The 27,185-nt window shown below is 33.2% G+C and overlaps 1 protein-coding gene and 1 pseudogene across 1 annotated transcript in view; one reads left to right on the top strand and one right to left on the bottom strand.

Moving 5' to 3' along the window:
- Positions 1-27,185, bottom strand: part of LOC128159363 (plexin-A2-like) — a gene marked incomplete at its 3' end in the record, with an annotated part of 112,307 nt that overhangs the window by 63,071 nt on the left and 22,051 nt on the right. The window contains exon 10 of the mRNA XM_052822427.1: positions 26,640-26,729. Coding sequence (XP_052678387.1) covers positions 26,640-26,729 — 90 coding nt within the window. The remainder of the gene's footprint in view (positions 1-26,639; positions 26,730-27,185) is intronic.
- On the top strand, positions 17,877-18,965 carry LOC128159365 (uncharacterized; annotated as a pseudogene).

Raw genomic sequence — 27,185 nt, 5'->3', positions numbered from 1 at the left:
CTCTATTTAATAGTCTGCATTAAGATTACATGTAGGATATGTAAATGTACATTTGACTTTGAAATAACATCTGCTATGATAATTACTTTTGAAATGAACAAGAAACAACCTATTTCTACCTTTCTAAGGTATATATGCATAAAAAAAGGAGAAAAACATGTCAAATTTGAACATTTTTCATTGAAATCAACTCTGTCTCCAGCTACCTGGGTGTGTTTGAATTTAATTCTAATTTAAGGCAGATGTCTAACTTGTAGGTTGTAACTTACTGTTTTAACATGGTTAGAAGGAGACTAGAAATCAGAATAGATTAGATATTCACTAAATATGATTGTTAGCTTACTTTTTTCATGAAAACAAGAAATCACAAGCAGGACAGCTGTCTATTTATTAATTAAAATGGTACAAATCATACAATAAACAAATAAAGATCAAATTTTAGAATCATTGATGATTGTTTTCAAATATGTGTGAGAAATGACTCAAGGAAATTGCCACACGTTTCATAAAATTGGGTAAAACATTTCAAACCATGACTTTTTATGAAAATCAAAAGATGGGGGGGGGGGGGTATACATGTAAGGGTATTTCTAAGTGATGTGAAGCTTTTATCATGATTATATCATGTAGGCATATGTTGTATTGAATAAGGTTTCTTTTTAAAGGTGGTTGAACAAAAGTTGACCTCTAAAAGGTCAGGTAAAGATGTTTTACTATGGAGAACCCTGTTAATCTGTGTTTACTTAAGGAAATTGGAAATGGTGGGTTCACTTAAATGGCCATATTTTTATTAAACCTCAATGGAATTGGCAATATGTGGTATTCTTTTTCTCAGAATTGCATTAGCTTTCTTATTCTAAGACAAACCGCCTTTTCATAAAAATGTTAGTTTACTAAGTTAAAGGTACAAGGAACAGTTTTGGATAAAGTACCATCAATATTTTTGTAAAATTGAGAGTGACTGTACTTGAAGGTTTATCATTGTTGCGTAGATTCATGAAATGAATTTTAATGATTATCAATAGTTAGAGGGATGTCTCTTATTGGAATTGGTAAGCAATATTAAGGCCCCTAATTTTAAGTACATGAGAAGCAGAAATAAATTGTGAAACTTGCGGCTATGACAGATATGTTGACTTTACAGTGCAATTGAAGGTTACAAACAGGAGGTTATATAACATGAAATGTAGGTGGATGGGATATTATATGCCTATTTAGTATTTACTGGGTATGAGGACAATAGCAAGTTTATTGTCCCCCAAGACAGCAACTATTTAACGAGGCAAAGCCAAGGGAAATAGTTGCTGTGGAGTGGGACAATAAACTTGCTATTGTCCGAATAGTCAGTTAATTGGTATTTCATTATACAGAAGAAAACTTTATTTGCCAGCGATGCAGAATTTCTTGATGATAAACAAATTAGAGTTAAATCAAACTTTGTATTTAATGCGGCGATCTTATTAGGTCAGAGGTGTTCCGAGTTTAAGGTGATATGGGACACTTCCATGTTGTGACGTATTGTTTATCGAAATAAACAATAAAATAAAGTGTAATTATATAAGTACATGTAGTTTCTTTTCAAAAATGGTCACCTAACTCCTTAGCACAGTGGGTTAGAGGGTTTACTAGGAACCTGCAAGTCATGAGTTCGAATCCCGCTGGGGTTTTTACAATTTTTACCTTTTCAAATATTTCTAAAAGCTATTTTTTGGTTAAATATTGTAAAATTTGAAAATTCTAAACCGGTGAAAAATTTTCAATTATATAGTACTTTAATCCACATTAATATCGACAGATGTCCCATACCACCTTAAAAAGGAGGGAAATCAAATTCTGCTGATGAATAGTTTTGATGACTATTCACCATGGGCAGATAGCATGGATACTATTTTAAATTAGATAAAAAGGCATGTTTATGCGGGCGCCTTCTAGTGATCAATTTGTCCGTCTGTCCATCCGAGATGGCTTGACAGGAGCATAGCTTCTCTCCCCTTGGCCCAATCTGGCTCATACCTCATCCACAGGGTTCCTTTGGTTGAAGGATGTGCAGTGACCTTGAACCATGTTTTTAGGTATAAGGTTAAGGTCATAGCAGAATTATATATATAAAATCCTTGTCTGGGGCATATCTTTTTTCCCTTTGGTCCAATCTGGCTTATACTCACAGGGTGTCTCTATGGTTAAACGATGTGCAGTGACCTTGCATGAAATTTCTAGGTAACTGGTGAAGATCATATCAGATCATGCAAAAATCCTTTTTTGAGAGCATGTATAATTTCTACTAACCCCTATTTGGCTCAGACTTCACATAAGCAGAGCTTTTGAGTAAAGGGTGAAAGGGTGTGTAGTGACCTTGAACCTATTTTCAGTGAAAAGAAACTGTGAAGGTCATAGCAGAATTATATTCTTAAAAATCCTTGTCCGGAGTATATCTTCTCTCCCTTTGCTCCATTTAGCCTCATACTTCACCCACATGATGCCTTTGATCAAAATATATGCAATGACCTCGAATGATATTTGTAGATGAAGAGTCAAGGTCATATCAGATCACACAAAAATCCATATTTTAAGAGCATAGATATACTCTCCTTTTAGCCCCTATTTGGCTAATATTTTACCTTTACAGAGTTAAGTGGTTAATGGTGTGCAGTGACCTTGAACCAAGTATGTCAATGTCAGATCTTTTTAAAATTAGTTGTAGACAGTAGATTATTTTCCAATTAAGCTTAATCTTGGTCAGATTGAACAAAAATGCATGTATGTTAGGGGGAATGAAATTGAATTAAAAGTTCTATGCCAGCTGGAAAAATTTCAAGTTATAGGTCAAGGTCAAAGCAGAATTCTCTGAAATAACATAAGCGTGGCCCTTTGAAATGTTCACCATTTCAATGTTGTCTGGTTCATAGTAATTTTACATAGAAAATATTCACAGAGGTACAGTAAAGTAAACTTTACATCGATAAGTTTCTGACAATTAATGACGCAACGAGCACACAGTACGAAAGATCAACCCTTTGAAAAGCAGTGAAGAGGAAAATTTGCTCAGAATTATGTTTTAAACAAAATTGATTTTTTACATAAATTTTAATTTTGCATTCTGGGTTAAGAAAAAAGATGTTAGTTCATGGTAAAGTAAACTTGTACCTAAAATGAAGTCAAATGTGTTAAGTCGTACTTAAACACATTGTTTTTTTTGTTAAGTCGTTCTTGAAATGGTTAAGGGTTTTTGGTTAAGTCGTACTTAAAAACATTCGGATTATGTTAAGTTGTACCAAGAATCATTTGTTTTTTTCTATCTTTTTGTACTTAGGTTTCTTTGTTACTAGATTAAGAACTCTGCTTCTTAGACGTACTTCTAGCGTTGCTTTCGACATTAGCGGAAAACCCACTCGTTGCTTTGCAACGAGCTTTGCTCTAGTTTTTCTTATTCTTCTTATTATTATTAGGGTCTTCCGTTTCCAACGGAAGACCCTCTTGTTATTCTACGGTTTCTTTTTAGGGTCTTCCGTTTCCAACGGAAGACCCTCTTGTTATTCTACGGTTTCTTTTTCTTAGGGTCTTCCGTTTCCAACGGAAGACCCTCTTGTTATTCTACGGTTTCTTTTTCTTTATTCTTATTATTCTTTTTTTTCTTTTTCTGACTTTTTTGGAGCGTTATTTCTCAAAAACTACCCAACCGATTTGCAAGAAATTTTCAAGAGTGATAGAACATCATCGTTGCTACATATTATAAAATTTTTGCATGATGACGTCACTTCTGGTTTCAGATATAGACGATTTTGTAAATTTTTAAGGGTCATTTTGTCCACGCATCTTCTCCGAAACTAATCAAGATAGAAGCTTGAAATTTTCAGGGGTTGTAGATGAATGTCTGTAGATGTACCCCCATGCTTCCAACTTAAAAAATTGCTCAAGGCCTCGAAGCTCGCCTGAACCTGAAAATTAGCACCAAATTTTTCCACGAAATTTTTGCACATTTTCTGTAATACCTTTCGATGTGCACATAATTTGTTAAAACATGTAATGCAAAAGTTGTTTCAATTTTTACGAGCTTTCCTTTGATATCAAGAAAAAGGGGCTGACCCCTCAAATTAGGGGCCAAGGGGGCTCTAAAGTCTTCTTATAATAACTCTTTACTCAACAATAATTTGTTATTAATTATATAAGCAAAAATGTTCATTGTACAGCTGTTTATCTATACAGTATCATACTTAAGTCATATATTACGTAATTAGGGGTTTCGAGGGGCCAGAAGTTAAAAAATTTGATCATTAATATCTGAAAAAAGAGAAATATTTTTAAAAGCAATGTAGAACAAAAGTTGCTTAAAATGGTGTTCTTGTCAATATGCTACCTTAAATGTTTTTGTTTATGACCCCATTTAGGAGTTAAAGGGTCGGCCCCTAAAACATATTCGTACAGATATCTCAAGAACGGTTAACATTTCATGAACACTTGTTGAACAAAATATGTTTAAATTTGCAAGACCTTAAATTTGATATCAATAAAAAGGGGCTGGCCCCTCAAATTAGGGACCAAAAGGGCTCTAATGTCTTTTTACAATAACTCTTTACTTTACAATATTTTGTTATTAACTATAGAAGCAAAAATGTTCATTGTACAGCTGTTCATCTATACAGTACCATACCTAAGTCATATATTACGTAATTAGGGGTTTCAAGGGGCCAGAACTCAAAACTATGCTCATTTATATCTGAAAAAGGAGAAATATTTTAAAAAGCAATGTAGAAGAAAAGTTGTTCAAAATAATGTTCTGAACAATATTAAACCAAAAATTTTGTAGTTAGTGGCCCCGGTAAGGGGTTAAAGAGTCGGCCCCTAAAACACATTTGTACAGATATCTCGAGAACGGTTTACAATTCATGAACACTTGTAGAACAAAATACGTTTATTTTAGCGATACCTTTTATTTGATATCAATTAAAGGGGGATGGCCCCACAAATTAGGGGGCACAAGGGCTACTAAGTCTTTTTATGATAACTCTTTTCTGACCAATAATTTGATATTTATTATAAAGCAACAAAGCAGCTTTTATTGAACTAAATTAAAAACTGAAATTCGTTTTAAAATCAGACGATGATTTCAAAGATATCGGGGTTTAAAAATGATTTTTCCGGAAATTTTGTTTCCGCGTCCTTGGTTTAAAAAATAGCGTAATATTTATAGTAAAATTAACTCGTACCAAAAATGATTGTTAAGTCGTACTTAAACACATTCGGATTTTTTTTGTTAAGTCGTTCTTGAAATCAAAAAGGTTTTTGTTAAATCGTACTTAAAATCATTCGGGTTTTGTTAAGTCGTACCAGGAATAAATCGATTCTTTTTCATCTCTTTATTTCAGTTACTCTTGTTATTGATTAAAGAGCTTTGCTTTTTACAGGAACTTCCACCTTTACTTCAGACATTAACGGAAGACCCACTCGTTGCTTTGCAACGAGCTTTGCTCTAGTTTATTCTTATTATTCTTTTTTTTCTTTTTCTGACTTTTTTGGAGTGTAATTGCTCAAAAACTATTCAACCGATTTGCACGAAATTTTCAGGAGTGATAGAGTATCATCGTCGCTACATATTATCAAATTTTCAAATGATGACGTCACTTCCAGTTTCATATATTGACGATTTTGTAAATTTTTAAGGGTCATTTTGTCCACGCATCTCCTCCGAAACGAATCAAGGTAGAAGCTTAAAATTTTCAGGGATTGTAGATGAATGTCTGTAGATGTACCCCCATGCTTCCAATTATGAAAATTGCTCAAGGCCTTGAAGCTCGCCTGAACCTGAAAATTAGCACCAAATTTTTTCACGAAATTTTTGCACACTTTCTGTAATACCTTTCGATGTGTACAAATTTTGTTAAGACATGTAATGCAAAAGTTGTTTCAATTTACAAGGGCTTTCATTTGACATCAAGAAAAAGGGACTGGCCCCTCAAATTAGGGGCCAAGGGGGCTCTAAAGTCTTCTTACAATAACTCTTTACTGAACAATAATTTGTTATTAATTATAGAAGCAAAAATGTTCATTGTATAGCTGTTCATCTATACAGTGCCATAATTAAATCATATGTTACGTAATAAGGGGTTTCAAAGGGCCAGAAGTTCAAAACTTTGATCATTAATATCTGAAAAAGGAGAAATATTTTTAAAAGCAATGTAGAACAAAAGTTGCTCAAAATAATGTTTTGTACAATATGGTACCTTAAATGTTTTTGTTTATGACCCCATTTAGGAGTTAAAGGGTCGGCCCCTAAAACACATTTGAACAGATATCTCAAGAACGGTGAACATTTTGTGAACACTTGTTATACAAAATATGTTTATAATTACAAGACCTTTCATTTGATATCAAGAAAAAGGGGCTGGCCCCTCAAATTAGGGGCCAAGAGGGCTCTAATTTCTTCTTACAATAACTCTTTACTGAACAATATTTTGTTATTAATTATAGAAGCAAAAATGCTCATTGTACAGCTGTTCATCTATACAGTACCATACCTAAGTCATATATTACGTAATTAGGGGTTTCAAGGGGCCAGAACTCAAAACTCTGATTATTAATATCTGAAAAAGGAGAAATATTTTGAAAAGCAATGTAGAACAAAAGTTCTTCAAAATAATGTTCTTAACAATATGATACCAAACATTTTGTTGTTAGTAGCCCCGATAAGGGGTTAAAGGGTCGGCCCCTAAAACGCATTTGTACATATATCTTGAGAACAGATTACAATTCATGAACAATTGTAGAACAAAATATGTTTATATTAGCGAGACATTTTATTTGATATCAAGAAAAAGGAGCTGACCCCTCAAATTAGGGGCCATAAGGGCTACTAGGTCTTTTAATAATAATTCTTTTCTGACCAATAATTTGATATTATTCATCAAGCAGCAAAGAAGCTTTTATTAAGGTTAATTTAAAACCGAAACCCGTTTTAAAATCGGACGATGCATTACAGAGATATCGGGGTTTAAAAATTGATTTTTCCGGAAATTTTGATTCCGCGTCCTTGGTTTAAAAAATAGCGTAATGTTTAAAGTAAAATTAACTCGTACCAAAAATAATTGTTAAGTCGTTCTTGAACACATTCGAATTTTTTTTGTTAAGTCGTTCTTGAAATCGAAAAGGTTTTTATTAAATCGTACTTAAAATCATTCGGATTTTGTTAAGTCGTACCAGGAATAATTCGATTTTTCAACGGAAGACCCTCTTGTTATTCTTCGGTTTCTTTTTATTAGGGTCTTCCGTTTCCAACGGAAGACCCTTTTGTTTTTCTACGGTTTCTTTTTTTTCTTATTCTTATTATTATTATTCTTTTTATTTTTTTTCCAACTCAAATATTTCCAAAACGCTTGCATCGATTGTTTTGAAATTTACAGTTTTAATGTGTATCTAAAAGATCTCTATGATATGAAAAAATTATTTGATGACGTCATCAAATTCGTCAGATATTGACGTTTTTCACGTTTAAAAAAGTGATTTTGTCCGGAGCTTTTCTCATTTTTGATTTAAGATAAACCTATGAGAGTTACAGAGTAGGTAGAACTACCAATTTACTTATGACATAAGGCTGGAAACTCAATTCGGACACTTCCGGTCGAAACCGGAAGCAAAACATTTTTTTTTTAATTTTCATGTTTTTCAATTTTAAATTTTTTACGTACGTATCTTACAGAAATTTTCATGCTGAGTTCAAAACTGAAACCCGTTTTTAAATCGGACGAAGCATTACAGAGATATCGGGGTTTAAAAATTGATTTTTCCGGAAATTTAGATTCCGCGTCCTTGGTTTAAAAAATAGCGTAATGTTCAAAGTGAAATTAACTCGTACCAAAAATAATTGTTAAGTCGTACTTGAACACATTCGGATTTTTTTTGTTGAGTCGTTCTTGAAATCAGAAAGGTTTTTGTTAAGTCGTACTTTAAATCATTCGGATTTTGTTAATTCGTACCAGGAATAATTCGATTTTTTTACATCTTTTTATTTTAGTTACTCTTGTTATTGCTTTAAGAGATATGCTCCTTACAGGAACTTCCAGCTTTACTTCCGACATTAACGGAAGACCCACTCGTTGCTTTGCAACGAGCTTTGCTCTAGTTATTATACTTTTTCTTTTTTTTCTGACTCCTTTTCGCCTTCATAACTCAAAAATTTTCTAACCGATTTTTATGAAACTTTCAGAGATAATGTGCATTTATAATGCCTCAAAGATGATAAAGTTTGTATAGCAACGTCACTTCCGTTTTTACGTTACGTCATTTTTAAAATTTTCAAAAAGTCATTTTGTCCGCGGCGTTTCTCAAAAACGCTTTAAGATAGAGGCTTGAAATTTTCAAAGGTTCTGAATTGGTCGATTTACCTCTGTAATAAGGCTCGAAGTGAAAATCTGTCACTTCCGGTCGAAACCGGAAGTGAAACAAATTTTTCGAAAAAATGAATTTTCTGATCAAATCAAAAATGAATATGTGTATTGTAGAGCTTATTAAGCTGAATCTAACACTGAAATCCTTTTGAAAATCAGACGATGCATTACACAGATATTGGGGTCTAAAAATTGATTTTTCCGGAAATTTTGATTCCGCGTCCTTGGTTTAAAAATAGCGTAATGTTCAAAGTAGAATTAACTCGTTCTAAAAATAATTGCTAATTCGTTATTGAACACATTCGGATATTTTTTTGTTAAGTCGTTCTTGAAATCCGAAAGGTTTTTGTTAAGTCGTACTTAAAATCAGTCGGATTTTGTTAAGTCGTACCTGGAATAATTCGATTTTTTATATTTTTTTAATTTAGTTTCTCTTGTTATTGGTTTAAGAACTCTGCTTCTTACAGGAACTTCCAGCTTTACTTCCGACATTTACGGAAGACCCACTCGTTGCTTTGCAACGAGCTTTGCTCTAGTTCTTTATTATTCTTTTTTTTTCTTTTTCTGACTTTTTTGGAGCGCTATTTCTCAAAAACTATTCAACCGATTTGCACAAAATTTTCAGGACTGATAGAGCATGATCGGCGCTATATTTTATAAAATTTTCAAATGATGACGTCACTTCCGGTTTCAGGTATTGAGGATTTTGCAAATTTTTAAAGGTCATTTTGTCCACGCATCTCTTCCATAACTATTAGAGATAAAAGCTTGAAATTTTCAGGGATTGTAGATGAATGTCTGTAGATGTACCCCCATGCTTCCAATTATGAAAATTGCTGAAGGCCTCGAAGCTCGCCTGAACCTGAAAATTAGCACCAAATTTTTTCACGAAATTTTTCCACTTTTTCTGTAACATGTAATGCAAAAGTTGTTTCAAATTTCACGGCCTTTCATTTGACATCAATAAAAAGGGGCAGGCCCCTTAAATTAGGGGCCAAGAGGGCTCTAAAGTCTTTATACAATAACTCTTAACTGAACAATAATTTGTTATCAACTGTAGAAGCAAAAATGTTTATTGTAGAGCTGTTTATCAATGCAGTACCATGCCTAAGTCATATATTACGTAATTACGGGTTTCAAGGGGCCAAAAGTTGAAAACTTTGATCACATATGTCTGAAAAGGGAGAAATATTTTGAAAAGCAATGTAGAACAAAAGTTGCTCAAAATAATGTTCTGTACAATATGCTTTCTTAATATTTCTTGTTGATGGCCCCATTAAGGAGTTTAAGGGTCGGCCCCTAAAACACATTTGTTCAGATATCTCGAGAACGGTTAACAATTTGTGAACACTTGTTGAACAAAATATTTTTATATTTGCAAAACCTTTCATTTGATATCAGAAAAAAGGGGCTGGCCCCTAAAATTAGGGGCCAAGGAGGCATTAGAGTCTTCTTACAATAACTCTGAACTGAAAAATATTTTGTTATTATTTATAGAAACAAAAATGTTCATTGTAGAGCTGTTTACTTAAGCAGTACCATACCTTAGTCTTTAATTACGTAATTAGGGGTTTTAAGGGGCCAAAAATTCAAAACTTTGATCATTAATATCTGAAAAGGAATAAATATTTTGAAAAGCAATGTAGAACAAAAGTTGCTCAAAATAATGTTCTTAATAATATGATGCCTAAAATTTTGTTGTTGGTGGCCCCGGTAAGGAGTTTAAGGGTCAGCCCCTAAACCACAGTTGTCAGATATCTCAGACACGGTTAACAATTTGTTAACTTTTGTTAAACAAAATATGTTTATAATTGCGAGACCTTTTATTTGATCTGACCCCTCAAATTAGGGGCCAGGAGGGCTACACAGTCTTTTTATAATAACTCTTTTTTGAGCGATAATTTAAAATCAATCAATAAACAAAAACAAAGAACTTTTTAAGCTGAATATAACGCTGAAATCCGTTTTAAAATCAGACGATGCACTCATAGATATTGGGGTTTTAAAATTGATTTTCCGGAAATTATGATTCCACATTCTTGGTTAAGAAAATAGTTTTATGTTTACAATTGAATTAACTCGTACCTAAAATTATTCGATAATTGTTAAATCGTACTTTTGCACATTCAGATTTGTATTTGCTAAGTCGTTCATCAAATCGATAAAGGTTTTTGTTAATTCGTACTAAGAATCATTCGGATTTTGTTAACTCGTACTAAAAATAATTCGATGTTTTTTCTTTTTTTCTTAGTTACTTATGTTTATTGTTTTAAGACCTCTACTTCTTACAGGAACTTCTAGCTTTACTTTCGACATTAAAGGAAGACCCACTCGTTGCTTTGCAACGAGCTTTGCTCTAGTTCTTTTTATTTTTTTTCCAACTCAAATATTTCAAAAACTCTTGCATCGATTGTTTTGAAATTTACAGATTTAATGTGTATCAAAAAGATCTCTATGATATAAAAAAATTATTTGATGACGTCGTTAAAAAGTGATTTTATCCGGAGCTTTTCTCATTTTTGATTTAAGATAAAGCTATGAGATTTACAGAGTAGGTAGAACTACCGTTTTACTATTGACATAAGGCTGGAAACTCAATTTCAACCTTTCCGGTCGAAACCGGAAGCAAAACCAATTTTTTTCAATTTTCATGTTTTTCAATTTTAACAATTGTACGTACGTATCTTACAGTAATTTTCATGTTGTTTTTAAATCGGACGATTTTTCCGGATTTTTCCGGAAATTTTAATTCCACGTCCTTGGTTTAAAAAATAGCGTTATGTTCAAAGTAAAATTAACTCGTACCAAAAATAATTGTTAATTCTTACTTGAACACATTCGGATTTTTTTTTGTTAAGTCGTTCTTGAAATCAGAAAGGTTTTTGTTAAGTCGTACTTAAAATCATTCGGATTTTGTTAAGTCGTACCAGGAATTATTCGATTTTTTCCATCTTTTTATTTTAGTTACTCCTGTCATTGGTTTAGGAGCTCTGCTTCTTACAGGAACGTCCAGCTTTACTTCCGACATAAACGGAAGACCCACTCGTTGCTTTGCAACGAGCTTTGCTCTAGTTATTATTCTTTTTCTTTATTTTTCTGACTTTGTTAAAGCTTAATGTCTCAAAAAGTTTTCAACGGATTTACACGAAACTTTCAGGGATTATGGAGCATCATCGTGCCTCATATATGTTAAATTTTTAATTGATAACGTCACTTCCGTTTTTACGTTACGTCAATTTTTAAATTTTGAAAAAGTGATTTTGTCCAGGGCGTTTTTCAAAAACGCTTCAAGATAGATACTTGGAATTTTCTGTGTATAAGCATTAATCGTTTTTATTTAGACATAAGGCTGGAATTTAGTTTCCGTCCTTTCCGGTCCAAACCGGAAGTGTTTTAAAATTTTCGAATTTTCGAATTTTTCGTTTCAATTTCAAATGTTTACGACTTTGTAGAGTTGGTTATGCTGAATACGAAACTGAAATCCGTTTGCAAATCGAACAACACATTACAGAGATATCGGCGTTTAAATATTGATTTTTCCGGAAATATTGATTCGGCGTCCTTGGTTTAAAAAATAGTGTAATGTTAAAGTAAAATTAACGAATGTGTCACAGGGGCAGATGAACAGACGAAGAAGTCACGAATATTTTTTATTGACGAAGCCGTATCCGGGCAACTTTAATTTCCCGGATTGCTAAGTGACTGATGGCGGCAAAAATGAATAAAACAATCACTATGAATGAAAATGTTTTTATATCTTGTTATTATTTACCATGTATTAATTCATTTTGTTTATAAAGGTAAGTTATAAATATTTCAACTAATTAACTTAGTATTCTTTAATCATAAACTTAAATATCAATATTTACATATCGCTGACCCCTGACGTCATGGGGTTATCATTCATTCTGAGCAATGGCGAAGATGAGCTGCACAACTTCAATCATTATCCTTGTAAGTGTGAATTTTATATTTATAAACTATGAGATTGCAATGAAAATGACATAAATAAGTGAAAGAGGTAACAGTCAATGTTAATCGATCATTTTAAGTTTGGAAAGTTCTTATATTGCTTGTAATATATCACACACTTGTAATGTAGACTGAAGTATGTAATCGCTATTAAAAGTAGAGATTCTTTTAAACGTATGTGGTAGAATATCATGAATGATAATGAACAAAATCATTATGGTATTGTTTGTTGGTATCTGTATTTATATCTTTTGATAAAAGCAAAACAAACAAATAAACAAGGTACTGTGCATATCGATATAAGTAAAGTGGGCGGGGCTCTTTGATTTAAGTAAAAAGGGTGGGGCTTTTTGTTTCCTGTGTATTGTAAGGCAAATTTTGTTTATAATAAAAGATTCAGGTTAATGATTCCAATTAAGGGCCCTTGCATGTATACATGTGTATGATTGCTCTAAGGTTACAGTGAATGTCTATCAATGAAAGATACATATACACAAAATATGGATAATGTACCAGACACTGCATGCACTGTTATTCATACCCACAACAGTTCGGAAGTTCACATACACACATGTATTATAGATATATTTGCATTCCAAATGTATTCCTCACAAGTGGTATTTGGTTTATTTTGAAACCATACTTGCAGATAATTTGTTGTCATATGCATTTTCACAATGTCAGGTGTCCTGTGTCCAGCAGTAAGGCTCGATCCATGGCGACGTGGAAATGATGTGTGGCAACAATATTATAAGATTCTGATATTGATTATCTTGAAATTGTCTTTACATGATAAAACAACTTGGTATATAAAATTGCTGTCACGCAATAATGCATATTACTCTCAATCTGTGAACTGAGTTCATCATACAGATGTGTAGGTCTGTACATTTCACAGTAGCAATATTGATAATCATCCTCTGCATTTACATTTTTTAAAATAAACTCTTAGTTAATATTCATAAAGGCACATACTGTTTAATATTAAAATTTATTTATTGATATTTTCTTTACTTTTATAGGCATACATACTGAGCTTGATTATGTCAAGCTCATGCATGTATACAGGGATGGAGCATAATTACTTTTCTTTTTCAGTGAGTATTTGTGCTGTATATATGAGAATAGCTTATAATATCATAATGGCCACATATAATCCCTTACTTGGGGCAAGAATTAACCATCTTATATGTTAGCATTTTTGGTAAAAATTAATTGGTGCATGCCATTTTATATTGTTCTTTTAGTTGTTACACACAGTTGTTTTATTTGTCTAAATAAAAATGAATGGTTTTATAATTTGTTACTAAAATTATTAGGATATTCAACCCCAGCTTCCTACAGTTGACCAACAAACACCACAAACCGGAGACCCCCAGATTATGACGAATGGCACATCTGACCAAACAACTGAGGTAAACCACTATTAGTTTTTAATGATTTAAAAACTTCCTAGCATACCATACATCCAGGGTTTTTTTTGTTTTTGCTTGGTACAAAATTTGCCAAAATTGGAAAAATGTGCAATTTTTTATTTTCCTCAGTAATTTTTTGCAACTTAAAAAGTTTCTTATAGCTAACAATACCAGTTATAATTTCTACCTATTTATTGAAAAAGTTTAGAATATATCATTGCAAAAATTTCCAGATATACAGTACCTTAAGAGGGATAAATGGTTGTGGCCATTTTGAAACAATTTTAATCTCTTTAAGAAGAGCTCTTTATAAAATACATGTATAGGAAAAAGTCAAATTTTAAAGCTAGAATATCAAATTGATTTTTTTCTTTACTATAAAAGAAAGAGTTTATATCCAAAGATATCATATCTTAGATTTGAATAAAGATCTGATAGATAATCCGGTGTTCATTTAGCCTCCATAATTAATAACCTAATGTTTTATGATATTTTTACAATTAATGAAAACAGATGTGTTTTATAAATTCACAAGATTGTTTTAATAGTTTCAGCTTCAAAATGTTGAATTGGAAGAAATGGAATTGAATGTTAAAGAGGTAATTTAACTACAAATTTCATTTATTATGAGATCATGTATAAAATTACCCAGCAAAAATGATAATGAAGGTGTGATGTGCAAATTTAGTCAAACAGGCTCCTTACTTTCTACACTTAATAGCAGATCATTTAGATTATGATGAATGATTTCAATTATAGCTACCCTTAATTATACTTACATAAACTGGGTGAGAACAATTAATGCTTTTTAAGAAAATGATTCACTTCATAGAAAGCATAAAATGTTCAAACTTAGTTTATACCTGTATAATTTATGGTAGCTTTTGAATTGTTTGATTGAATTAAGTTGCCTGAATATTCATGTTAGGATGAGGCATTATATTATATGTTCATAGATTCAAAATGTTGGAAGAATTTATGCATAAACATGTTCATGTTATTTAACTGCATCATCTGTTTCATTAACATGAAGATGCAAATAAATGTCAGTCTAAGGCACTTTTTTGGTAAACTCTGCATGGAGTTCAAAGTACATGTAATTGTATACAGTGTAGTTTGTAATTGTCCAATAGAGTTTCATAGACTTACAAGACTTAGCTGCCAGTGAACAGTTATTCATTATATTGTTTGCAAAACATGTGCATCTGAAGTTATATCAAACCATGTGCATATATGTCTTCTATTATATAGACTTGCTTCAAATTTTAGGCAGAAGATTTTAATGAGCTCGTGAAAACCTACACAGATGCAGATGTGAAATTTGAACAACAAAACGGGTACCTGTCATCATTTGGCCTGCAAAGAAATCCTATCACAGGTGATGGTAATTGTCTGTTCCGGTCAATAAGTTTCTCCCTGTATGGTCATCAAGATAATCATCAGGAGCTAAGAAATTTGGCCGTCGAAACACTGAGAGGTAATATGCATGTTTTTCAAAATTATTTTCTCGGTGATGCAGGTACAATAGATGAACAAATAAACCGTTTAGGCCAACAATATACATATGCAGGTCAAGAGTCAATTTTAGCACTGTCCACGGCATTGAACATTAATATCTTGGTCACATTTGGAGGAGATGTACATAATCCTCAAATTACTACCTATGAAAATACTTTTTCACAAGGTCAGCCTCAACAAGCTATCCATATTGCATGGAGAAGAGCTGGTGGAGGTCATTATGAGTCTATCACCGAGGTAGATACAAGTAACCAGTTCTCTTCATTTGTCCCTAGGTTAGATCCAGTGTTGTTACCAGGTCAAGATCATAGCAATACAAAACCAAAAGGTTCACAATTTTCAAAGCCAATATGCATAATTATAAATCACTTAGTTCTCGTCCTGCAATATCCGCACTGCACTCTTATGTTAAATCTGAGGACAGTCCACTAAGTCACAGTCAAGGTTCCAAGATGTGTCATCAGTGCAAGGTCTCCTTTAAAAAAAGTAGAGAATTTAAAGAAACATGTCAAAAGGTTTCATTCTGGTCAGGGTCAAGCTCCATCTGTTTGTTCTAAGCGTAAACTTCAAGCCTGTATGATTTCAACATGTTCCATGCAGTTTCAAACAGTAGATCAACTTATAGAACATGCTATAAATGTTCATGATGCTAATATTAAAGTTGAACATATGACATTTGACAATTTAGCTCAGTTTTCAGAATTCCGAAGCAATGAAGAGCTGTCCTCTAACAGTAGATTCGTTCGGAGGTCAAGGCCACAGAAAAATAAAAAGGGAAATACGGTCTATACTCTAGTCTGTCACAGGAATGGGCCAGTCACTGCACACAGGGCAAAAGGAACCAAACCAAAGACTTCTCGTAAAAACAAGAAGGGACACTGTCAAATCAATAGCCTTTGCCCAGCACGTTTTGCAGTATGTGAAACAAGTGATGGAAAGGTGGTGGTAAAGTATACCAAATCCCATACCCATTCCTTGTCATTTGAACAGAGTAAGTATTTACCTATTCCCGACAGTTTAAAATCGGAAATAACCAGTATGCTTGCTCTTAAAATTCCATTAAATAATATCATAGACAAAGTAAGGGAACATTTTAGTGACAGAGAGGCTAGAGATAATTTAGATGACCTTTAGTATTATCATTTGATAGATCGAAAGAAAATTTCATAGTTTGAAAACACGACTTGTAGATCTTTCAATTATTCAAGACAGTAATGATGCTCTGTCAACTTCTTTAAAGGTGGAAGCTCTACGTCAAGAGTCATTCAACCCAGTCCTTCTATACAAACAACAAGGCATCGAAGATCCTGCCAAAAGACTCGCCAAGGAGGACTTTATTTTAGCCATCATGACCAAACAACAGCTGGACATGTACCAACAATTTGCAGGCCGGATTTTATGCATGGATTCCACACATAAAACAAATAGTTATTCATTCAAGTTAATTACTCTCATGGTAGCTGATGAGTTTCGTAAAGGTTATCCAGTTGCATTTTGTATTTCTAATAGGGAAGATGAATTAGCAATATTTTTATTTCTGTCATCAGTTAACGCTCTCTCCCCTGAAACAAAAGTCAAGGTTATAATGACAGATGATGACAATGCAGGGTGGAATGCAGCAAAGTCGTTCTTTGGTTCTGATCATCAGCAGTTCCTTTGTACCTGGCATATTCAAAGGTCATGGATAAAAAATATCCACAATCATTTTTGGAATGATGCTCAGAAAACAGAAATATACTGTTATCTTTGTGCCATGCTGCAAGCAAAATCAGAGAATGATTTCAATAGGTATAAAGAATCATTGATCTCAAAACTTTTTACTATGAATCCTGGGTTCTTAAAATATTTGATGGATAATTACTTTAATCGTCCTGAGAAATGGTCATTGTGTTTTAGGAAAGGAATAGAATATGGCAATGTTAATACCAATATGTTTGTAGAAAGTTTTCATAACCAGCTGAAAACTACCCTATATTTCTCAGGGAAGCGCAATAGGCGCATAGATGTGCTTTCAGACACTTTGTTAAAGATAGAGAATGACCATTTTATAAGACACCTACAACGTGTTTCTTATAACAACCCTTCTGATAGTGATGTGCATATTAAGGATAGGCATGACAGAGGTTTGGATATTGATAATTCCAGGGTTAAGCAAATTACCAGCAGTATCTTTTCGTTAGATTCTGAAACAGATAATTATATTATAGAGGCCATGCTGGATGATTGCTCACAGGAACATTGTTATAGCAAATGTAAAAATTCACCATGCATAAATCTTTGCTATCACATGTATCAATGTTCTTGCAATGATTACCACAATGGTCATATATGTAAACATATTCATAAAATTCATTCTCTTTCCAGTGTTTCAGATACTATTGTAAGAGATTCAGATGAAAATGAAGTGCAACTTTGTCATCCTAAACCAACAGCTGCAAAACCTAAAGAAAAGACATCCAAAATACAACTGCAGCGAATTGATAACCTTCTCGATGAACTTGGTCATCAGGTTAAAAATCCACAAGTCATAAAATATAGATTATCTACAATAATTAAGTCTTTAGAAAGTTTAATTTCAGGTATTAAAGCTTGCATGACCATTCAAGATGAAAATCCCAAGAAGCTAAATCCCACCGAAAGAATTGCAGGAAACGCAAATAATATACTGCAACCAAGGTTTCACAAAACTGAAAAGAAAAAGGGGACGGCCGAGGAAAACACCACTGAAGAGACCAACAGAAGAGGATATGAAAAAACTTCTATGGTTTATAGATATTTTTTTTGAATATACGAATCAATAATAGGGATGATTTTGCTTTGGTTGAATGGTCACAGAAGATTCACTGATAAATACTTGAAATATATGTTATCTATGGAGAAATATATAAAAGAATATATACCCTACATGTATTGTAAAACTTGATCAAAATGTGACTTGTATTAAATGCAATACTATAAATTGATTAACAAATACTAACTTCCATTGAATCTCATTATGACATGAATGAAGGGGAGACTCCTACACAGACAGAGGGGGCATCTCATGGCTCTGTTGCTCCCTACCCTCCACTCAGGTTGGTTCATCCCCAAGGACAACCACTGCAAGTCTCTCGGAGTGATGAACAAAATGTGTTTTCGTAAGTTACTTCGTTAATTTGATTTTTAACGTAATTTTTTAAAGTATTATTTATAATCACTTACAAGCACATTGAAACTACTCCTGTCAAGTGCAATAAATATGTTGAATTTATTGATGTTATTGTGCTTATGTAAGTTTATTGATTTTATTACAAAGTATTGGCCAAGGTGGACTGGGTCAGCCATCTTGGATGAGAATACCACCATCTATGTTAGGCAAAAGGATAACTGTTGTCAAAGATGGAAAGCCTCAACAGATCATATTTTCCACTAATGGTACATGATTAATTGTTAAACTATGAAATTAAAAAAAATGCAATAGAGAAATCTTGTAGGTAAAGTGCATGTGATACATTTTCATACATATGTTTAAAAATTTGTGCTGAAAAATAATTAAGTGAGAAAAATTATGAAAATATAATTATACTGCTGTTAATGAAATATACAACCATGTAAATGTAATAATATACTAGCTAGTGTGTAGACTAAATAAAAGTTGTATTTAACAGGTGACCAGGGAAATCCAGATCCTGATGGAGAGTGAGGGTAGAGGCAGATATGTGGCTGTGGCATTAAGTCAGTCCGGTAGTAGACTAGCAATGGCAAAAAGGTATTTCCTTAGGCCAGTGTCATCAGCTACATATTCTCTACTTGAACTTGCCGGAGATTGGGACAACAAATGCACCTAAATGCAACATCCAGTTTTAAATGGTGGGCTGTGGAGGGTATAGGCAGGTATGTGGCTTTCACATTAGTTCAGTCCAGTAGCAGACTGGCAATGGCAAATAGGCATGAATGGCATCAAATGTCTAAGGCCAATGTCTAAAGCTACATATTCTCAACCTGAACTCTTGAATGTATTTTACATGTATAACAGCAAAACAGGCCAGTAACTTATTAGTTCTCGTTAAGCTATTTCTTATTTTGTTTCAAAAGTTAATATAATTTCAACATTCATATTCACATGTTAATTTTAAATTTTTAAAAAAGAAATTTTAAGAGAGAGAGATTCTGAGAGAGAGAGAGAGAGAGAGAGAGAGAGAGAGAGAGAGAGAGAAACAGAAAGACAGACAGAGAGAGAGAGAGAGAAACAGACAGACAGAGAGAGCAGAGGGAGAGACAGAGAGAGCAGAGGGAGAGACAGAGAGCAGAGAGAGAGAGAGAAAGGAGTTTGATAGGGTCAAAGGTACATAGAGAGATCTCTGCATGGATTACCATGGCAAAGAAAGGGAATACAAGGTATGTCTTTTTAATGCCCACTTGGATTAATACTAAAGTGAGTTTTTCTGATCAAGAATTGTTGATTATGTCTGTGCAATGAATTATTTATTTTATTGAATTATGTATTCTCAAAACTACACTGTGTGTGTGTAATCACAGATTGAGTTCTGCATTTTATGACTATCTATAGATACACAAACCATTGCAGTGAGGGGACTACCTACATCTTTAAAATAAATACGCATGTATTATTAAATGCTTAAGTTTATTTTTATTTATTGATAATATCTGCCTTCCTGTATCCTATTACTATTTGCAGTTATTAATTTCTTAAAGTTAAAAAAAGGTTAAATCCTTCTCCATGCCATAAAGGCACATAGGGCGGGGGCTTATCCTGATATCCGTGGTGCTAAGCGGATGAAAGTCATTGACTCCCCCTGGATGGGACACCAGTCCATCGCGGACCCCATACATGTAGTAAGCCGATACCCTATTTCAGCTTAGTGGACTGAAACAGTAGATAAAGTGCCTTGTCTGTTTAGTGCACAACACACAACACCAAGTGACCACAGCAAGGTTTGAACTAGCCACCTTTTCAGTTACTGGTCTAACGCCCATTACCACTGAGCTACGTGCTCCACAATGCCTTAAAATAATTGTATTATTCTCACATTAAGCTCACATTAAGTTAAAACTTCATAACCATTCTTTTCCCCATCTGTGTATGTCAAAGCTCTCCACACACTTTTTACAAACAAAATTCATATGGAAAGTAAATATTGTTGCAATATTTCTGAAGGAAGATTGTATTAGGTGCATGAGCAATGTGGACTACATACATGTAGGTTTATGTTGGTTTTTTTGGTTTTTTGCTTGTTTGTTTGTTTGATTTTTTTAGCATAATTAACTGTTTCCCAACTGATGAAGTCCGGACAGTTAATTAGATATAAAAATTATGGAATGCTGAACGTGTATTGGTACTTATTTAAAAATTAGTACTGTTATTTAATTAAAAAAAAAAAACTTCAGCATTTTGTAATAGTTATCCTGCATTACATTTTGTTCAGTTTGACGAAGGGATGCATGTACAACATATGTACAAAATCAAGTTCCAGTACTGCAGGATAAACAATTTTTAACCACATGATGACCATAACATCGCGCATATCTAATTTTGGCTCAATCAATTTAAGAATACAATAAAATATTTATAAAAAATTTAGAGTCTAGATATGGTTATCATGTATTTGGTACAGATATACCTTGTAGTTGAAAACAAACCAAATTGTTTCATCTCCAGCTTAAATTATATGAATAGTTATTTTGTTTATGGCTACAGGTGTAATCAGTACCAATAAAAGGGCAGAAACTTACATGGCAAATAAGATAGATTTTGATGTTTATCTTTCAATTAAATATGATAATTTTGAAATTGATTTTAAAAACGTAAACTATATACATGTATATTAATAGGTATAATTATAGAAAATACTATCTGTCATGCCATGTAGGTCTTGGGGATTCCTAGTTGACATGAAGGTTAATTTATACCATCAAAATATCACACTTTCATTTGCAAATATTTTTTCTATAAAATTACGATGGAAAAAACAGATTAATATAAATTGTGAACTTGACTGTCTTTTTTTCATGAGATACCCAGACTCATTTAAAAATGTAAGTGATGTATCAGACCTTGTACCATACTCTCTTCCATAAACAGGTTCTACTTATTTGTCTTAATGTGGTAGAGTCAGACATATGGCATTCCTACTAGCTCTGGCTTTTCCTCAATCAGTAGAGTGCTGGACTGGCGTGCCAGAGGACCCGGGTTCAAACCCCAGCAGTGGCAATAAGTGTCTCTGTTACATTAACTAAAATATTTATTAATTTTTTTGGATAATATGTAATTGAGTATTTAAATGATTATAATGATAAATCTGAGCATGTATAGATTTCTTTATATCATGTTAAATTCAATATTTTTACATGTAAAATGCTGTGACAAGGGGAATAACTCTTCCATATTGTAGCATTAAAATATGATGTATATTTTATGCCTGTTAAAATAATTATATTATATGAATTTATTATGTTACTGAATAATATTGATGTATATTTACAGGTTGAATTTAAATCACAACAGTAAAAGGGAATAAAATATTCAACAACGAATGTGTCCATCATTTACGTCTGTTACCCAGATATTGCATTGGCTGTTTCTTTTTCTGCAATGATCACCACCTTCCTAACCCACATAATTCACCATAGAGAGCATTTAACTTATTTTTCATTTGTGTATATTTGATATCAAATGATATGTGGGTGAAGTTTTCTTTGAAAACCCAGATTATTTTTAATTTAGATAACACACACTCAATTAGCTCTGTTACATGCATGCATAATACTGGAAAAATATATCATGGTAAGGCTGAAGGTATAATGAGAGATGTCACTACCTTTGTACAAGGTGTACATGCATATGTGTGAAGTTAAAACTATATGTACCTGTATCATTTATCATAACAATGAAGCACATAGATATACCCATAAATATGAACTTCCTATTGAGGTTCTAAGCATTGCTTAAAGGTGATAACTCAAGTTTGTTATACAGTCAGGGCATTTTCTGTTATTCATCTAGCTATTTTACATATACATGTGTATTTTTGCTATCTAAAGCAATTCCCTACTAAATTTATTGTAGCACAAAGTGAATATATATAAGCAACAAATGACATTAACTTGATGTATTGATAGATTAGAACAGTAACCTTAATTATTAATTTAAGAAAATGTCTTATCAATAAGATACCAAAATAATTATATTGTCATTTATTATAGGGCTCACAACAAACACGAACAATTGCTTGTGATCAACTAAGTAGGCACTAGTATTAATTTACCGTCCAAGGTAATTAAACTTGGCATTATTGGGTAAAAAAAATTTCTTCATGTGATAAGTTTCTGCATTGTAATAGAACCATCTTTTCTAATCATTTGGTGGCCTTGAAAAGGGCCGTTTTGACTGGATGGTAGGGTCAACAGCAAAGGTCAGCTAACAGGAAACCTATCTGTACCAATCTGAACAGGAAGGAGGCAGCTGTGCATCACAGGACCAGCCGAAGGGCTGAAAAAATGCTGTGATAGAAACACCTGTTTCCATCATCATTGAGGTGAACTCCATCCCTGTCAAAGTGTTTCTCTTTAAAGAATTTGTGGGAAAAGAAAAAGACTTTCTTTCCCTGCTCGAAAGCACCAAATTCTTTAAGAAGAAAAGACCGTGAAGAAAGACCCCTGGGTCGCCTTCGACAAAAGATCGAGGCCACAATGATGATGGAATCCGGGTGTTTCTCTCTCAGCACGCTAATCAGCCTCTTCAGCTTCACCAGGACATCAGAGGCGGAGGTCGTGTCGTTGATGTCATTTCCCCCCAGCTGAAGCAAAATAACGTCAGGACTGATCCTCTCTACCAACTGCATGTCAAGGTGGTACACCTGTGGGACAGTTCTGCCTCCAACACCATGCAGATGGACATCCAGGTTGCCATGCCTCATCACTCTGCCGTTCACCCTCATCCAGTCTCTCAGTCGCCTAATAAAGCTGTACCCAAGAACAAGTGCTCACATAGTGGCAGCTTCTCTAAATGACTACACTGCCCGAGTGTCACGTTTATATAGCCGAAGAGCGGACGTCTGAGAAAGCAGTTATGGCGTCAACACACTAGACAAGGAGTTGCGTCCCTTTCCGATCAGCTGATATGCATTTGTGTTTCTTTTAATATATTTTGCAGAAATATTGAGCAAAGTTTAGTGTTTCCTCTATAAATTAAAGATTGTAAAACACTCTGTACCTATGAAAGTATCACACAATGTACGGAATACTTTAAAAATAGATTATTACATTATGGAACGCAGAATTATGTTGAAGGGAATCACTTTCATCAGCAAATTATTTTATATTGTGCGTTAATAGTTTAACTTGGAGTAAATATAAATTTCATAAGAGGATTTAACAAGGTTAAAAAATATATTTATGTATTTGTTGTAAACTGACATAGCATTTATAGAGAGAAATTCGTATAAACTCTTGGCTATGAAACACAAATGTGAAACACGCGGTATCTCTATATATGTTTTAGTAGTTATTTCACCGACACGTAGGCATAAATGAATCATTTTTCAAAAATTATGTATTTATAATTAAGTGCTAAAATATAGATTTGTAGACAAATGATGCACGCAGAATATATTTGTTTAACAGACAAACCAATGCTGACCTTCAGCTGATGATAAACATGCAAGCCCCGACCCCAATATCATGAACTTCTTAACATTTATAGTTATATAAGAAATTGAATTGTGGATTGGGTATGTTTGAATCATTAAAATAAATATTATTTTCTCAGTGAATGAACGATAATATATTTTTTTTAAACTTATTGTTTATGTACTACTTTGAATTTAAATTGTTTACATTGGTTTTCGAGCGATTAGGAAATCGTAACAATTTATTTTCTTATACAATAAATTATTTTAATTTTTTCAGTTATATTTATGAATAAATTGTGATTTTTTTCTGGTTAATTTATATATATTTATAAGTATAACTAATTCAGAAATATTTAACGTAATCGGAAACGTCTTCAGCGTTACATGTAAATCTCGCGAGATCACAGCTTCTGTTCATCTGCCCCTGTGACACATTCTTAATTAACTCGTACCAAAATAATTGTTAAGTCGTACTTGAACACATTCGGATTTTTTAATTTAGTCGTTCTTGAAATCGCAAAGGTTTTTGTTAATTCGTACTTAAAATCATTCGGATTTGGTTAAGTCGTACCAGGAATAATTTGATTTTTTCATCTTTTTATTTTAGTTACTCTTTTTATTGGTTTAAGAGCTCTGCTTCTTACAGGAACGTCCAGCTTTACTTCCTACATTAACGGAAGACCCACTCGTTGCTTTGCAACGAGCTTTGCTCTAGTTTTTTTATATATTCCTACGTAAAAATTCATCCCTCATTGTGGCCTCACCCTGGACTATTATTTAAACAAACTTGAATCTATACGATCTGGGGGTGCTTCCAGTCAAATTTGGGCTTTCCTGGCCTAATAGTTTTGAGTCGAAGATTTTTAAAGATTTTCTATATATATAAAAATGTATCCCCCATTGTAGCACCGTCCTACCCCCAGGTACCATGATTTGAACAAACTTGAATCTACATTATCTGAAGATGGTTACACGCCAATTTGAGCTTTTCTGGCCATATAGTCTTTAAAAAGAAGATTTTTAAGATTTTCTCTATATATTCCTGTATGAAAATTGTTTACTCTATTGTGGCCCCACCCTACCCCCGGGAAACATGATCTGAACAAACGTCAATCTACACTATCTGAGGATGCCTTCACACAAATATGAGCTTTACTGGCCTAATAGTTTTTGAGAAGAAGATTTTTAAAGATTTTTTCTATATATTCCTATATATGTAAAACTTGATCCCCCAATTGTGGCCCCACCCTACCCCCAGGGACCATGATTTGAACAAACTTGCATCTACATTACCTGAGAATGCGCCCACTTTAATTTGAACTTTTCTGGCCTAATAGTTTTGAGAAGAAGATTTTTAAAGATTTTCTCTATATATTCCTATGTAAAACTTGATCCCCCTATTATGGTTCCATCCTACCCCCGGGGACCATGATTTGAACATACTTGAATCAACACCCTGAGGATGCTTCCATTTTAATTTGGGTTTTCCTGGTTCAAAAGTTTTGAGAAGATTTTTAAAGATTTTCTCTATATACAATATTCCTGTGTAAAACTTGATCCCCCAATTTTTGCCCCACCCTAACCCCGGGGACCATGATTTGAACAAACTTGAATCTACACTACCCGAGGATGCTTTCATTTTAATGTGAGCTTTTCTGGCCTAATAGTTTTTGAGAAGAAGATTTTTAAAGATTGTCTCTATATATTCCTATGTAAAACATGATTCGCCTATTGTGGCCCCCTCCTACCTCCGCGGACCATGATTTAAACAAACTTGAATCTACACTACCTGAGGATGCTTCCATTTAAATTTGTGATTTTCTGGCCTAATAGTTTTTAAGAAGAAGATTTTTAAACATTTTCTATATATTCCTATGTAAAATTTGATCCCCCTATTGTGGCCAAACCCTACCCACAGGGACCTTGATTTGAACAAACCTGAATCTACACTACCTGAGGATGCTTCCATTTTAATTTGAGCTGTCCCGGCCTAATAGTTTTTGAGAAGAAGATATTTAAAGATCTTATCTATATATTCATATGTAAATCTTGATCCCCCCAATCGTAACCCCATCCTACCCCCGGGGACTATGATTTAAACAAACTTCAATCTACACTACCTGAGGATGCTCCCATTTAAATTTGTGATTTTCTGGCCTGATAGTTTTTGAGAAGAAGATTTTTAAAGATTTTCTCTATATATTCCTATGTAAAACTTGATCCCCCCATTGTGGCCTCTCCCTACCTCCGGGGACCATGTTTGAAGAAACTTAAATCTACACTTCCTGAGGATGCCTCCACACATGTCTAAGCTTTTCAGGCCGAATAGTTTTAGAGAAGATGATTTTTGAAAAATACCAACAAATTTTTAATATTTTCAATTATCTCCCCTTTAAAGAAGACGTGGCCCTTCATTTGAACAAACTTGAATTTCTTTTACCTAGTGGTGCTTTGTGCCAAATTTGGTTGAAATCTGCCCAGTGGTTCTTGAGAAGAAGATGAAAATGTGAAAAGTTAACAACAACGACGACGACAACGACGACAACGACAGACAACGGACAAATTGTGATTAGAAAAGCTCACTTGAGCCTTTGGCTCAGGTGAGCTAAAGATCAATGCAAACAATGTAAAAAAATCAATAGGGTTTACTCTGAAATTACCTGTATGTATATTCTTAACAATTTCAACAGTCAAATAAATTATGTTTTTTATTATTATAATGATACCTTAATATTTAAACACTGTATATTGTTTGTTCCTGGTATTCTTCTCCCACGAAAAGTACCTGAAACTCCCACTTTACACCAGTAGGTAAACTGCATAGAAAAGTAAAAAGAAAATGATTTCTTACTTCTTTAAATGTAAGTTAGGTTCCATCTATTTAAGAATGTAAACAGTTTTATTCATGATTTACCAACTTTAATTAGGAAAGCGTGTAACAATTTCAATTATAAATTAATCATTTCCTTTAATAGTTGTTAAACGTAGTTTTTAATTTAAATTTGCTAGCAATCATGAGTGTATTTATAATAAGTTTGTTTTACGTTTTACTATGAATTAGCATAAGTTAAAACACCCAAATGGTTTTCCTCTCAATAAAGTTTGTTTTCTTCAAAAGATATTAAATTGACATAGTATCCCTTTGTCAATTAAAAAAATAAGTTTGAAAAGTTAACTTGAAAAAAAAATAGTTTTCCAAAAACATTAATCACTTCCAATTTTATTGTAATATTGAGTCTTTGCAACATGCACAAAGCTGCAAAGCTAATCAA

This window comes from Crassostrea angulata, chromosome 8, assembly GCF_025612915.1.
Source record: "Crassostrea angulata isolate pt1a10 chromosome 8, ASM2561291v2, whole genome shotgun sequence".
Taxonomy (NCBI): domain Eukaryota; kingdom Metazoa; phylum Mollusca; class Bivalvia; order Ostreida; family Ostreidae; genus Magallana; species Magallana angulata.
The sequence above is the reverse complement of the archived record's forward strand: the minus strand, read 5'-3'. Positions and strand labels throughout refer to the sequence as shown.